Genomic DNA, 14,343 nt, shown 5'->3' with positions numbered 1-14,343 from the left:
ATGCTGTCTAAACCTGGCTTCGTTGAGCTGTGCTCTCCCCCCACCCCAAACTCAACTGGGGACAGTTGCAGCTGGTGGCTTTGGCCTTTTGTGGATGCATACCTTTCCCTCAGCATGAGGTGATTGAAGAATGCATTTCCCTTTATCTAATCAACAGTTTGACTTTCAGTTAAAAGTCCCACTCTTCAGGGAAGCTTCTTCGGTTGTAGCTTCTTTATAATGAGCAAAACTTTATATCAATGTTTGAGGTATGAACTATTTTCAGTCTCTGACAGGTGCCTGGTTTGCCTCAGGTGAGATCATTCCCCACCCCTTTTCTGTGTCCATAGAGCAAGGAGTATGTGAGAGAAGAGAGAGAAGAGTCGTGGGGGAGGGTGATCTCTCTGGATGCCCATGGCTGGTGGCTGGGCTGGTGCAGACATGGAGCCCTGGCCTCGGCTCCCTGCAGCATGTGTGGTTTGTATTGTCAGCACTAACTAGGCAAACAAAACTTGTCTTGAAAATGGCATCTGAACTATAAATCCCATCCATGACCATCACCCTTGTAGCTCTTTACAAGCTCGGATGACTATCTGCCTAAATATGGATTAATTTAGGGAATTATCAGGTGCCTTTCTCTCCAAAACAGGCAGTTCTGCACAAATGGTGAGACTGACAGAGTGTGTCCAGGGCATGTTCAGACTAAGTAAGGTGATAGTTTCAGTGTTAGACAGTCCTGAGAAGTCAGTAAACTGAACTGATGACTGAGCCTTAGGCAAATCATTTTCTGCTCCTATAGAGTTATAAATTCAAATCATAAAAAGAAATAAAAAAGAAGAAAATGCACTGCAGTGATGTTACAATGCTCAGACTATGCCTAGAAGAGTTGTGAGATATTTAGATGCCCTTTATAAAAAGGAAATCTGGAAACTATTTCAGACTAAAGCCAGCCCTTACAGCTATTTACAGAACTCCTTTTGCTGTTTTATTTGAACCAGTGTGTGTAACTTACCAGAAAAAAAAAAAAAACAAAGAAAGAAACCAAGCCCCACAGATATTTTTATAGTTTTGTAGTTAAGAGATTCCTTTGGTAACAGTCCATGTGAATGTCTGCTCTCTCTATCTCCTTCTGTACTGTTAATTATGAAATTTCCTTCCTCTTTCAGAAAATAGGTTTGATACAATTGCAGTTGGAAGGTTTGTGAGGAGAGGAAGAAATCCAGTGTCTTTGCCAGTGGATGCAAAGAAACTTCAGTCACCACGTGTCTCCCCCCCCAGGGATTGACAGATAGATCAGGCCATGAATCTGTATTGGGCATTAGGACGTTTTTCAGACATGGAATTTTTCACACACTCTTGTTACTGATATTTAAAATCATGTTCTGGACCTCACCAATCCACAAGTAGTGGGGGAAGAAAATGTTTTAAATACATTTTTCTGCCAACTTTCCTGCTTCAGCATGCTTCTCTAAGGTATTCAAGTCAAACGTGTCATTTAGATTTCACAGGGAATTTTACAAAGAGAAAAGTACATAAAATCTTAAGAAAATTAACACAGAATCATAGAATACCTTCAGTTGGAAAGGATCCTTAAGGATAATCAAGGACAATTCCCTGAACACTACACCATATGACTAAAACCATTGTCCAGATGCTCGTTGAAGTGTTGCCCATGGGAAATATTTTGAAGCAAAACTTTCTGGAAAGTGGTATACTTTTTTTTTTTTTAATAAAAAAGGAAACAGTGATAAAGCAAAGGAAGAAAACAAAGACTAATCACAGAGAAAATATTAAGAACAGGCATTTTTCCAGTTATTTTTAAAATGACTGTCATCCAGGAAGTATGGCTGGCCTAATTATTTTTTTCTTACACTATCCATTATTGAAACAATAGTCCAAAAATGCATCTTGATTATTTCCAGTGATTGCTGAGGCTCAGTTACCAAGAAGCAGTTAAAGGGTAGTTCAAAAGGTTGATGAGTGTATCTGTAAACCAGCAGTCATGGTGCATATGTTGGTCTGCTGCACCTCAGCCAAGATATTGAGGTTCAGATGCTTGTGTCATCAGGCAGGCCTATGCAACATCTGCAGCTGTGATGTGCACCCTTGGTGCAATCTCCTAGATGGGGGACTCTTCCATACCCTGAATGTGTCCCCTGTGGCCCCATCACAGGAAATAAAAGGGCTGAGAGCTGCTGAACTCCTGCTGCTCACTCTGATATTTATCAGGGTGGTGATGACTTTGGCGCTGTGGTTTACCCTCTGGTTTTAGCATGCTGCTCTCATTTTAACTCCCCACTCCCGTATTGTGGAAAATAAGAGAAATTTTCAAGCAGTCAGCTGCTTTTTCTCTCCAAGGAAAGCTTGTTTAGGTCTCACCTTCCCTTTCAAGTCTAAGGCTGATGCTGGATGATGGACTTTGAGATTTTTCCTTCACACTAGGGTTTTTCAGGTCTCACTCCCACTGTCCCTGGCACTAGCTCAACCTTGTATCATGTCTTTCTGTGTTTTTCCCTCCTGTGCTCTGAGTTCTTCCAGCATGTCCTCGGAAGTCATGTAATTCCTCTGCATCTTTCTGGGATTATGGGATTCCTTTAAAGGAGAAAAATTAGGGGGTTTGACATTATTTGCACTTGAAAAGTATTTCCCCTCTATTGAAAAGTATTTTAGTTACAAAAAGAAAAGCAATTTCTGAAAGGCACAGATAACAAAGAGTCTTTTTCATTTGTATAGTAGAAATAGGAGAAGAACCTCAAACACAGAAGATGACACACATTTTTATTGATGGATATCAAAAATCAGTGGCACTGATTTGGGGTGTTAACTTGCAGTGTGTTTAGGTGCTGCTGTCCCTAAATATCATTAATGAAATGAGGCTGAGCTAGTACTAAACAATTCAAGAAGGAATCTGATAATGAGCCAGTGACTTCCTGTGTCAAATGAACATCTCATTCAACAGAATACATTACTCAACAATGTTTTGGGGTATATCAACTTACAGATTTTAAATGGGAGAATAATAAATTAGATGTCTCTATCAGATAAAGACAATTTTTTGGTCTGGAATTTGTTTCCTCTATTCCTGCTTGAGATGGGATCACTGATATTTCTTGATTGCACCTGCAACATGAAAGATAAGAAGATTGTCAGGATTCTTATTTTAGTAAAAAGCTCATTTGAGCAATAGTGTTACATCTATGTCTTGTTCTTGCTCTGCAAGCATATAGTGTATAATAAATATAATGATGTTCTGGTAACTATAAACCAAGACCATTAGCAAAGCAGGTATTAAAGGAACATCTCTTATCATAAGTCAAAGTTCAATGCTAGTTTTCATGATCTTTTAATTGAATTATGTAATCCACAACCTTCCAAACATAAAAAAAATTATATTTATTGTTAAATATGATTTAAGCATGTGTAACATTCTAAGATGTTACACAACTTGCATTCTTTCCAGGAGATTACATTAATGATTTAACACTGCTACGTGAAATTCTTCAAAACTTCAGTCTGAAGAGAAGCCCATAAGACAAAGCTGATTTAATTTCAATACACAAGTGCAAAGGAACAAGAAGGCAGTGCCACCTCCTGCCTAGAGCTCCCCAAGGTATGTGTCAGGTGCAAGTGACATTGTTAGGTTGGCTGTTCTAACTTTGCTCTCCCTTGGAGTCTGGCCTCAAGGATCAGCAGGTATTCCTTTGCGGGAACCAGCGCAGTACTGGCCATAGGAGGAGAGGTGCAAGAACACCAGGTGTGTTTGGAGTATCAAGGATTCAGTGCAATTGTTCAGATAGCCCTAAAACTTGTCTGAAACCTGGCTGAAGGGAAACCAGTGTTTGCCTTACTGCCAGGCTGCAGCTGGCACTTGTGTGGCTTGAGGAGCCAGAAAAAAATAGATCCTTTCCTTTTTATTTCTTTGTTATTGCAAAATGTCCAACTGAGAAGAAAATGGAATTCCTCTGGGACTTTATCCTTGTCATGAGCATATTTTGTCATCATCTGGAAAAGAAAATTCAGTTAACTTTGCCCTAAGATCTGTACCTAGCATTTCCTTGTAATTTCTTATTTCACAATTCAATTTCTTCTATTTATTTTAATCCTTTATATTTTCTCAGTAAATTAACCCCCTTTCTTTCATTGTCTTTCTGCTAAGCAGACAAGCAGGATCAAATCCTGTGTTTCTGAAATGCAGTCATCTTGGCTAAAAACAGGAGAGGATAACAAATTTTCTTGATATATTTTTGCTAGAGGTGCAATCAAATATGTTACTACACTTCAAATGATATTTTTACATCAGAGACTGGTTTTTATCCATTTAGAAGTTTTTCTAAACAAAACAAAATATTTCCACTGTGAAGATCTTCTGTGATAAAGTCAGGCCCTTATACAGTTATAGGGACAGTCTATAGTGGTTGGACAGGAGTATTGGGAGTGCTGTTTTTCTCAAGTTTCCATCTTTAAGTTTGGAAAACAAAGTGCTGAGTGCTGGCTCTGGGTAGGATCTTGATCTGGGTAAAAAGCCAATATGTGGCATTTCCTGAAATTGTGACTGACATTTCATATGGCTCTCAAACAAGATTTACCTGCTTCACAAGAAAAAGAAACATTGATTTTACAACAAGTCATTTTTCAAGTAGTTTTGAGTGCTTGTTTTCTAGTTGCACTTATGTAGAAATGTAGCAAATGGCAAACTCCTGTAGAAGGGCAGTAATTTTTCTAATGTCCTGCAGAATGAATTTCACTTAAGTCTTCTAAAATTCACTTCTGTCCTATTGCACATATGGAAATATGAGACTTCTGTGTTTTCCCAATAGTATTTTTTTATTCTGCATAGGTAAGATATAAGATTTAAAAGCTAAGGCTGAATTTCTCCCTTTAGTGTTTCACTGTTGATTTGATCCCATGAGCTCCCCACGTTTCCTCAGGAGAGACAGTGGGAAATTAGTAAGATATAAACTTTTGTGACCACCTGCTTTCCCAAGGAAGCATGGTTTGCCCTCAGCGAGAAGTCATTCTTGTTTGAGTGTAAAATCTGTGGCACATGGTCTCGTTTTTTTGAAACGTGGCATGTGACAGAATGTTTCCTTATTTAGCACTCAGAGCTTTTTACCCAACCATCCAGCCTGCAATATTGCCAGCAGCTCTCACCATCCAGGTTTTGCTGAAGGGAAGAAAAGGAAACAGCATTTACAATTATGTTTTTCAGGTTCTTGGTTGTTCTCTCTCTCGTTCACAGTGCTTTGCAGCTGGCAGGTAAGTGCCTCTTGCTTGCTTCCTGTGAAGGTTTTCATGAAAGTGCTTCCAATCCTCTGGCTTTTCTGGGTGGTTGTGGTTCTGTGGTACTGCCAATGTGTATATTATTAGTTGGGGTTGGGGAACCTCTCAATGGCAGGCAAGAGGCAGGATCTCACAGAAAAATGAAATGGTTGGAGAAGTTTGCAGAGACTCAATTCTTAAAAGCTTTATTCATGTATAGTGGCACTATCATTTCAATAACCCCAGAAGTTCAGACCTAAGAAAATAATGAGCTATGCTTAAATGCCTTTTAAAAAATTTATTTAATTCTTTACTTCTGGGTTCTGATTTTTGAGCTGTTGGTATCTGGGTAATGGATAACAAACTCAGGCAGTGAAAATCTCTAGGAGTGGTGAAATGTGGAAATATTTGTAAGACATTAAGATATTCACAGATGATGGCTGTAAAGGGGGTTTATTCGCTGTTTTGAACAGACTCATTGAATTCACTGGCATTGATAAAATGGATGGAATAATTTTTTAGAAAATAAAATTGGATTAAGTTTAGGAAATATCTTATGGAATTGCAGTGACAACACAACTGTTATCCCTTTAGCTGGACTTCTCTTCTAGGTTTTAATCAGGTGGCTTCTGCAGACCTGAATATTTAAGGTTAAATCCTTTCACCTATTTAACTCCGGAGGAAAACTGTCACAGTTTGTCTCAGAGTATATGGTATTTTTTTAAATCACCATGGTCTGACTGAGGTCAGAATAATTATTTTCAGTGTACTGCATATTATCAATTACATTGATTTCAATGTTTTGCAGGCTTTTAATGAAATGTCTTTAACCTCTTAAGTACATTTTTATTAAATTATATACCTACTGATCAAGACATGTATCAGGGACCAAAACTCATTATGAATCCTACAAGTTTTGGCAGAAAATACAGCTGCATGGGTCACAAAGTACGAGACAAGGCAGCAGAGAAAATTCATAGGCGCAGCTCACAATTGCTGCTGATAAACTCACTGCAGGACTGAAATTAGCTCCCCTACTTCTCCCTTACCTTTAGGCCAACACTTTAGGCATGATCAGACAAACTGCCTGGAGAGCTAGGGACCCAATTTCTGGTACAGGTGTACCCTCTACCTTCTACCTGCCTTTACATACTGGCAAGTGTCAGATGCTGCTACTCCCTGGTCCTTGCTACTTCCTCAGACTGCAATTGGCTTCCCAAAGTCATTCCTAGTTTTATAGTCAATGGCTCATAGTAGGGATGGCATGTCTTGTAGGTCAGCAAGGCCAAGGAGTCCAGAGTGACCCCTGAGAAGCCAGTTCACTCACATTTATATGATGAAAAGGAAAGGAAAGGTGGATTTGGGAGTGGGGAGGCAAATGGCTCAGCAAAGATGGCTGTGTACCCACTAGGAAACCTGTAAGATCTGGCAGGGTGAGAAAAGTTTGCAGAGGTCACACGTCTACAAGGCCACACATCTGGGGATAGGCTGGAACAAGGTAATCATAATATCAGTGTGGTTGAGGGAATTCACATGACTGGTGTAAAACCATCCAACAAGCTGTGCTCAGCTCAGCTGCTGCTGCTGCCTGCCACTGATCCACAGTATGGTGACGTATAATCATGACATTCCTTTTCTGTTGTCTACTTTATTTTTAATCAGTAGAATTGATGATGCCCTGGGCCCTGTTGAAAAACATAATGTTTTTATCTGATATGAATGAACTTCTTGTTCATGTGAATGGGAAGCAGAATCATATCACATATCCACTATACAAATATTGTATATTAACTATTTCCTATGTGTTGTTTTGTTTTACAGACATTGAAACATTTTTACTATATAATAAATTCAACAAGCTCTGTCTTGAGGCATCTATTGCACAGTCAGTTAGAACTGCCACTTGCAATCAAGACAATGAATCACAAAAATTCAGGTGGATCACAGATCATCAGCTTATGAGTGTGAAACTGAAACTATGCCTGGGGGTGTCATTGAAGAAGGATCAGGCCATGGTCACCCTGTACCCCTGCAATCAAAAAAGTGAACTCCAGTGGTGGGAATGCAGAAATGAAAGCCTCCTTGCAATCCAAGGAGAAGATTTGTTTTTCAGTCCTGGTAACGAAGAGCATGAGAACGTTTTGTTAAAGAAGGAGCTGAGTGCAAAGAATAAGTGGAATATCTATGGGGCCATGGATGTTTTATGTTCCCAGGGGTATGAAGGTACAGAAAATTGATTCTTTCATCCTTTGCATTAATTCCTTTGTGAGTGTTAGAGTGTTTAGGATCTTTGGCTCTGATATTCTGACTCCTTCCATGAACACCAGAGTTTTAGGAAATCCATGCACTGAGGTAGTTAACATTGAATTTAATGCTATATTTATGTCCAAGCATGTATTATACACACACTATTTTTTAGTCTATGTATTATAGTACATTAGTATTTCACGTATTATAAGTATTGCATGTACTCTCCATATATTCTATAAATATATATTATTAGTGTATATGTATATACATGCTTACTCTTATAGTATGTATAAGTATTCTCTAAAGTCACTATTGCTCACCGTCCTGTGTCACTGTATTATTAACAGAGCATATAAACACTGATAAGTTTCTTATACAGTCACAGGGATATGAAATTACATCCCCACGAAAGAAACACAATGCCACTGATCCACAGTATGGTGACGTATAATCATGACATTCCTTTTCTGTTGTCTACTTTATTTTTAATCAGTAGAATTGATGATGCCCTGGGCCCTGTTGAAAAACATAATGTTTTTATCTGATATGAATGAACTTCTTGTTCATGTGAATGGGAAGCAGAATCATATCACATATCCACTATACAAATATTGTATATTAACTATTTCCTATGTGTTGTTTTGTTTTACAGACATTGAAACATTTTTACTATATAATAAATTCAACAAGCTCTGTCTTGAGGCATCTATTGCACAGTCAGTTAGAACTGCCACTTGCAATCAAGACAATGAATCACAAAAATTCAGGTGGATCACAGATCATCAGCTTATGAGTGTGAAACTGAAACTATGCCTGGGGGTGTCATTGAAGAAGGATCAGGCCATGGTCACCCTGTACCCCTGCAATCAAAAAAGTGAACTCCAGTGGTGGGAATGCAGAAATGAAAGCCTCCTTGCAATCCAAGGAGAAGATTTGTTTTTCAGTCCTGGTAACGAAGAGCATGAGAACGTTTTGTTAAAGAAGGAGCTGAGTGCAAAGAATAAGTGGAATATCTATGGGGCCATGGATGTTTTATGTTCCCAGGGGTATGAAGGTACAGAAAATTGATTCTTTCATCCTTTGCATTAATTCCTTTGTGAGTGTTAGAGTGTTTAGGATCTTTGGCTCTGATATTCTGACTCCTTCCATGAACACCAGAGTTTTAGGAAATCCATGCACTGAGGTAGTTAACATTGAATTTAATGCTATATTTATGTCCAAGCATGTATTATACACACACTATTTTTTAGTCTATGTATTATAGTACATTAGTATTTCACGTATTATAAGTATTGCATGTACTCTCCATATATTCTATAAATATATATTATTAGTGTATATGTATATACATGCTTACTCTTATAGTATGTGTAAGTATTCTCTAAAGTCACTATTGCTCACCGTCCTGTGTCACTGTATTATTAACAGAGCATATAAACACTGATAAGTTTCTTATACAGTCACAGGGATATGAAATTACATCCCCACGAAAGAAACACAATATGGGTGAGCTGAGAAAGGTCTTAAAGTACTGATTTAAGTGGAGGAAGAGTGGCTTTTTTGACTCAGCAAATGAGGATGCTCATGGAATAATTATAGTCACCAGTGCAATTACCTTTTTTGATTAGCTGAATTCTGATTGTTTTGAATGGCTTTCCCACATCCAGAATGAATGCTCTAAAAGCCACCTCACAGGATATTTGAACACTGAACTCAGCTTTGCATGTGGGAAGCCTCTTCACTGTTTGAGATTCTTAAATGGTCACTGGAATAAAACCAGAGGGAGATAGTCTAGTATATGTTTACTTTTTTCCAGGAATCAAGACTTATAAATATTAGTTCCTGCTCTTGCATGTGTTATATAAATATTAACATTGTTTGAAATAGAAGTATCTTAGGGTAGCACTCTGGAACCTTATTAAGGTTGTAAAAACATCTTGGACAGAAACTTAATTGTAGACCTCACTAATGATATATTACCTTACAGAGTAGCATTGCTCTAAAACAAATGTAAGCAGGTTAAATCTGAAAATGTGTTGAAACGATTTTTTATGATTATGGGACAGGAACCATGGAAAGCTTTGAGATGCATTTCAGCCACAGGCTTTACTTTTTCCCTAGTTTACATTCATTCGTTATTTTTCATATTCACGTTATCATTTTGTCTTCCCAGAGACCTTCACGCTGCTGGGAAATGCTTTTGGTGCCCCGTGTGTCTTCCCGTTCATGTACAAGGAGCAGTGGTGGGCGGAGTGCACGGCCGCGGGCCGCACGGACGGCTGGCTCTGGTGCGCCACCACTGCCGACTACGACACGGACCAGCGGTACGGGCTTTGCCCGTCCAGAGGTAAAGAACCTGTTCCCACACAGTTCCCCTCAGCGTTGGCAAACCGGCATGAGCAGAATGGGATTATCTTTATAATAACCACTCATAACTTACAAGAACGTATTTTAGTATATGATACATTGCCACATCCTGCGGCTCACTATGCACGGAAATATCGTTGCATGAAGATGTGAAGAGAGGGATTGAAGAGTAGAACAGCACTCAGTTCCCATTAACTGTGGGGATGTTGTTGAGCAGCACGATAATTTTGAGCTCCTTACTGTTTCCCAGCCAGGATGTGTGCTGTCACTGTTGTACAACCCTTCTCTGAGGATTCCCATTCTGATGGATGTGGGCACAAAAATGAGCACTGTAGGAGGATTGATGTTGAAGTTAATATTTCAATCTTCATGATTCTCATGTGAATATGTTTTTTTACTAAAGTGGAATGTGTCCTTTTATCTGTGTTGTTAAGTCCTGTTCATATTGTCCAGGAAGTAGCCTTTCCATCCCTTTGATATCTGCCTGGCATTTCTCTGCAGTTTCAATCACTTTCTTCTATTTTTGTGGTCACTTCCCTCTCTATCTCGCTTTATGGCTTTGTTCTTGTCAGGAGAGCTTTGCATCCATGACATTGAAATCTCCACCTGACACATCTTGTCTTTCCTCTGTATTTCTCCCCATGGCCCCTGTTCAGCATTGTCCTTTATTATTGGAATACCCCTTTACTCCAATTGATTTAAAGTGGACTTTCAGTGTGACACACATCCTTAGTCAACTATGCTTTCCAGGTCCCTGCAAAGATACCTCAGACACTGAGCCCTGAAGGTGAGTGACACAGGGTCATTGAATAATTTTCAGTTTTTGAAAGCTAGTTCAAGCTTTCAGTTCTTTTTATTTTAATTTCATCTTCATACTGACTTTTGGGAATAATCAAATACATGATACAATTTTGTATTGTACTTGATTGAGCATATATAAATCTTCAACAAGTCAAAGATGCAAAGGTAATCGGAGGAGGAGCACCTCTGCTGTGTGACAGGCGCTTCCAGAGGCTCTTCAAGAGGGGATGGGATTTATCCAAGAACCTTTTTGATGCTGAATTCAGGTCTAGTGCTGGTTCTTACAGCTCTCAGTGGGAACTGCTGTCCAGAGAGAGAAGGAGATGTTGTGAAACTTTTTAAATTTTTCACGTGGGATTTCTGTCACAGCACTCCATGCAATGTATTTTCCTATGCAATCGCTTCCCTTTCGGTAATTCCTGACTTTTCTCTCTTCATGGAACAGGAGGCAGTATAGGCCAGCTTTACCTGTCAGTTTACCAGCCTTAATTTTGTCCTTCCCCATCTGCTTGTAACATTCTCAGTGGTCTTGAAAGAGCAGCCCAGGTGACATTTAAGGAGATGAATGAGAACCTGCCACACAGAACAAGAACTGCAATTCAGTTTTCTGTTGGCAAGTTTCTGTGACCTCTGTTGTAATTATTTTCTTCACAGATACAGACAGCACCTGGACTACAGATCTATCAACAAATGTTCACTACCAGATAAACTTTGACTCAGCTCTCACGTGGCACCAAGCCAGGCGGAGCTGTCAGCAGCAAAATGCAGAATTATTGAGTATCACAGACATTCATGAACAAACATACCTTAAAGGTAAGGCAGTAAAGCAAACCCTGGGTTACATTCAGGATCTGTTCAGGCCATCATAACAGCTAGGGATTATTTAGTATGAATTTAGCCATTACCTTTGGACCTAAATATGTGTGGGTAAGAAAACAAAATATTTTAGAATTTTCAAATTCATATCAAAATTGCTGTCAAATTTACATAGAATTCAAAGTATTCCAGCATCCTGCAAGTGTCACGGTTTGACTTCATGTTTACAAACCTGAGTTTATATTAAAACACCATTGATTTTTTTTTTTTTTTTTAAATGGGGGAAAAAATCCTGAAAAGTAAATGAAAGTTTTCCTTTTGGTAAAAAAGAAAGTTTTAAAAAAAATTGGGAAAAAAAAATTTCTTTATGCCAAAAGAAAGATGTGTTTTGTTTCAATGCAGTTTTGACAGCTGATTTTTTCATTCACTTGGCAAACTGAAAAATATCAACTTTACTTATCCATGTATAGCTGAGGGAATGATATGGAAGAAATATTTATTTTTCATTTTAGGGATTAATTCAACTTCCAACAGATTTATTATCATTGTTTATTCTTACACTTTACCAATATTTCTTCCTAAATGTACAGAATTTAGCCTATTCTGCAGAAACAGTTTTATTTTGGATATAATCTGTGGATTATAATATAATATTATATTTGGATATAATCTGTGCCTATTTTTCATTAGTTGATAAAATAAAACAGGGAGTTTCTGTTTGTTTACCTTTTTAGAGTATTCAAAGCTTTGGCATATTTCAATTTGTCAGGTATCTCAGTATCTACAGATATTTGCAGTTAGATATTTAGGAATTGCAAGTCTTCCTAGAGACACTGTTAGTGACCATTGCTAATAAAAAAGTGATTTATAAAATAATTTATTTTCTTTTTGTAACTTAGAATTAACAGAAGGTACAGATTCTGCACTTTGGATTGGACTCAACAGACTGGACTTGACTAGTGGATGGGAATGGACTGGAGGCAGCCCTTTCCAGTACTTAAACTGGGCTCCAGGTAGATGTGACTGTGTTTGATTCTGTATTTCTAAAGAGAAAATATACATACCTCAAATACTGCTGTAAATTTCATTATCAGATAAATATTCCATGAGATAAGTATTTTAGCTTTTCTTCCTTTAGCTTTACAAAAACCTTTTTTTCTATAGCAATAAAAGACAGAAACCTTCAATGTATTGCAAAAATATTTTAGCTGTGAAAGCAACACTCCCTGTCCCAAAAACATTCAGTCTTCCATTTCTTGACTAGCAACTAAAGTATGAGTTTACAGGTTTGTATCTACTTACCTAACTTACACACTACATTTCATACAGACATTTCCCCTACTAGAGACCTACCTTAGCTCTCGACAAAGCTGGGAAAGACATGACCTCCATCACTTCATCCAGGAGTGGTCTCTCATGTGCATTTTAGACCTCAGAGCTCTGTTTGTCTTTCAGAAAAGTTAATTTTTTTTTTTTTATCTGTACTTTTCCCAAAGGAAGCCCCTCTCCAGAATCTGGAAAGCTCTGTGCAGTTTTGAATCCTGAAACAAAAGCTAAATGGCAAAATTGGGAATGTGATCAGAAACTTGGCTATATTTGTAAGAAAAGGAACTTTACTTTGGTTCCGTCAGGTACGTTGATATATGTTGATAATTAAAGTAGGAACTGTTATCTGAACCACTCAGCATATTGACAAGGATGAACAGAAGAATTAGAAATAGAAATGATTTCTTGTTTCTCTGGTTTCTTTTTACAACTATTGAAACCTTTCTAGTCTGATCTCCTGTTCCACAACATACAGAATGAAACAGATAAAAGCAAAAAAATCCAACTAGTCCCTCCTGTCCATGTTTCAGCGGCTATGTCTCCCCTTTAAGTACACACACTGCTAACCATCAAAAGGGAGAACGATCCAAAAATTATTTTTCAGAAGAGGGACATCAGTAAAAATAAGCCCAAGAAAGAAAGATGGAGAACTTAGTGTGGTTCTAAGTCATTCTCCAGGACTTGTGGTCAACCAGCACCCAGATTAGTAAATTCAGGGGTCTCTGCAGAAGTGGTGGAAGATCAAGACTATGAATGATCGACACAGTGAAGTGAGAAAAGATATTTTAAGTGTATGAAGATTTCCCTGTTGGTGTATCCCTATGTATTCTTCTAGCTAGAAATCTGTCTTATGACTGTTACTCTATCAATATACTTAATCCTTTAAAAATTCATAAACCTTCTATGTCAGCTGCAGATAATGTCTGATTTCTCCTATCTGACAAATAAATACTAGGTGCTACAGAAGCTGATAAAATTAATAAATTACAAAATTAATACGTGCGATTAATACATTATGAAATTAATGTATTCGTTCCAGACATTTGACTGATCTTAGAATTTGTATTAGGTATTATTTTAATTGAAAAAGTTTCCTTTTCCAAGTTAAAAATTGCCTGATTTAGAATCGCATTTTTGTATACTACATTTTGTGTTCATCATTTCCTTATGATGAGAATTTCAAAGAAAATTCTTAGTTTTGAACTTTTGCACAGATTAAGTGGAAATATTTTCAATGTCACGTCCCTTGCACGGCAACTGAACTCCTCTAAAGCCTTGGTACGTGTTCCTAGGTGACACTGGGCCTGTAACTTGCCCAGATGGATGGGTGCCGTATGTAGATCACTGCTATAAGATCTTCAGGGACAGCAAAGGATGGGAAGGAGCTTTGACCTCTTGTCAGAAGGAAGGGAGTCACTTGGCCAGCATCCAAAGCCTTGAGGAGCACAGCTTTGTGGTGTCGGAGCTTGGGTACAGTGAGTATTTCCAGGGGGTCTCTTGCCATTGTCTGTGTGGAAAACCAGACATCTGAATTGAGAGTTCCTG

General features: G+C 38.2%; 1 protein-coding gene across 1 annotated transcript in view; it reads left to right on the top strand.

The window, feature by feature from the left end:
• The first annotated feature begins 5,111 nt into the window (after window positions 1-5,111).
• LOC103612333 (macrophage mannose receptor 1) overlaps window positions 5,112-14,343 on the top strand; it is a 33,814-nt gene continuing 24,582 nt past the window's right edge. The window contains 7 exon segments of the mRNA XM_008629970.2: window positions 5,112-5,235; window positions 7,060-7,461; window positions 9,662-9,835; window positions 11,311-11,469; window positions 12,372-12,485; window positions 12,969-13,103; window positions 14,091-14,273. Coding sequence (XP_008628192.1) covers window positions 5,178-5,235; window positions 7,060-7,461; window positions 9,662-9,835; window positions 11,311-11,469; window positions 12,372-12,485; window positions 12,969-13,103; window positions 14,091-14,273 — 1,225 coding nt within the window. The 5' untranslated portion in view covers window positions 5,112-5,177.

This window comes from Corvus brachyrhynchos, unplaced genomic scaffold (assembly GCF_000691975.1).
Source record: "Corvus brachyrhynchos isolate BGI_N302 unplaced genomic scaffold, ASM69197v1 scaffold142, whole genome shotgun sequence".
NCBI classification, from domain to species: Eukaryota; Metazoa; Chordata; class Aves; order Passeriformes; family Corvidae; genus Corvus; species Corvus brachyrhynchos.
This window is presented reverse-complemented; position numbering and strand designations above follow the sequence as displayed.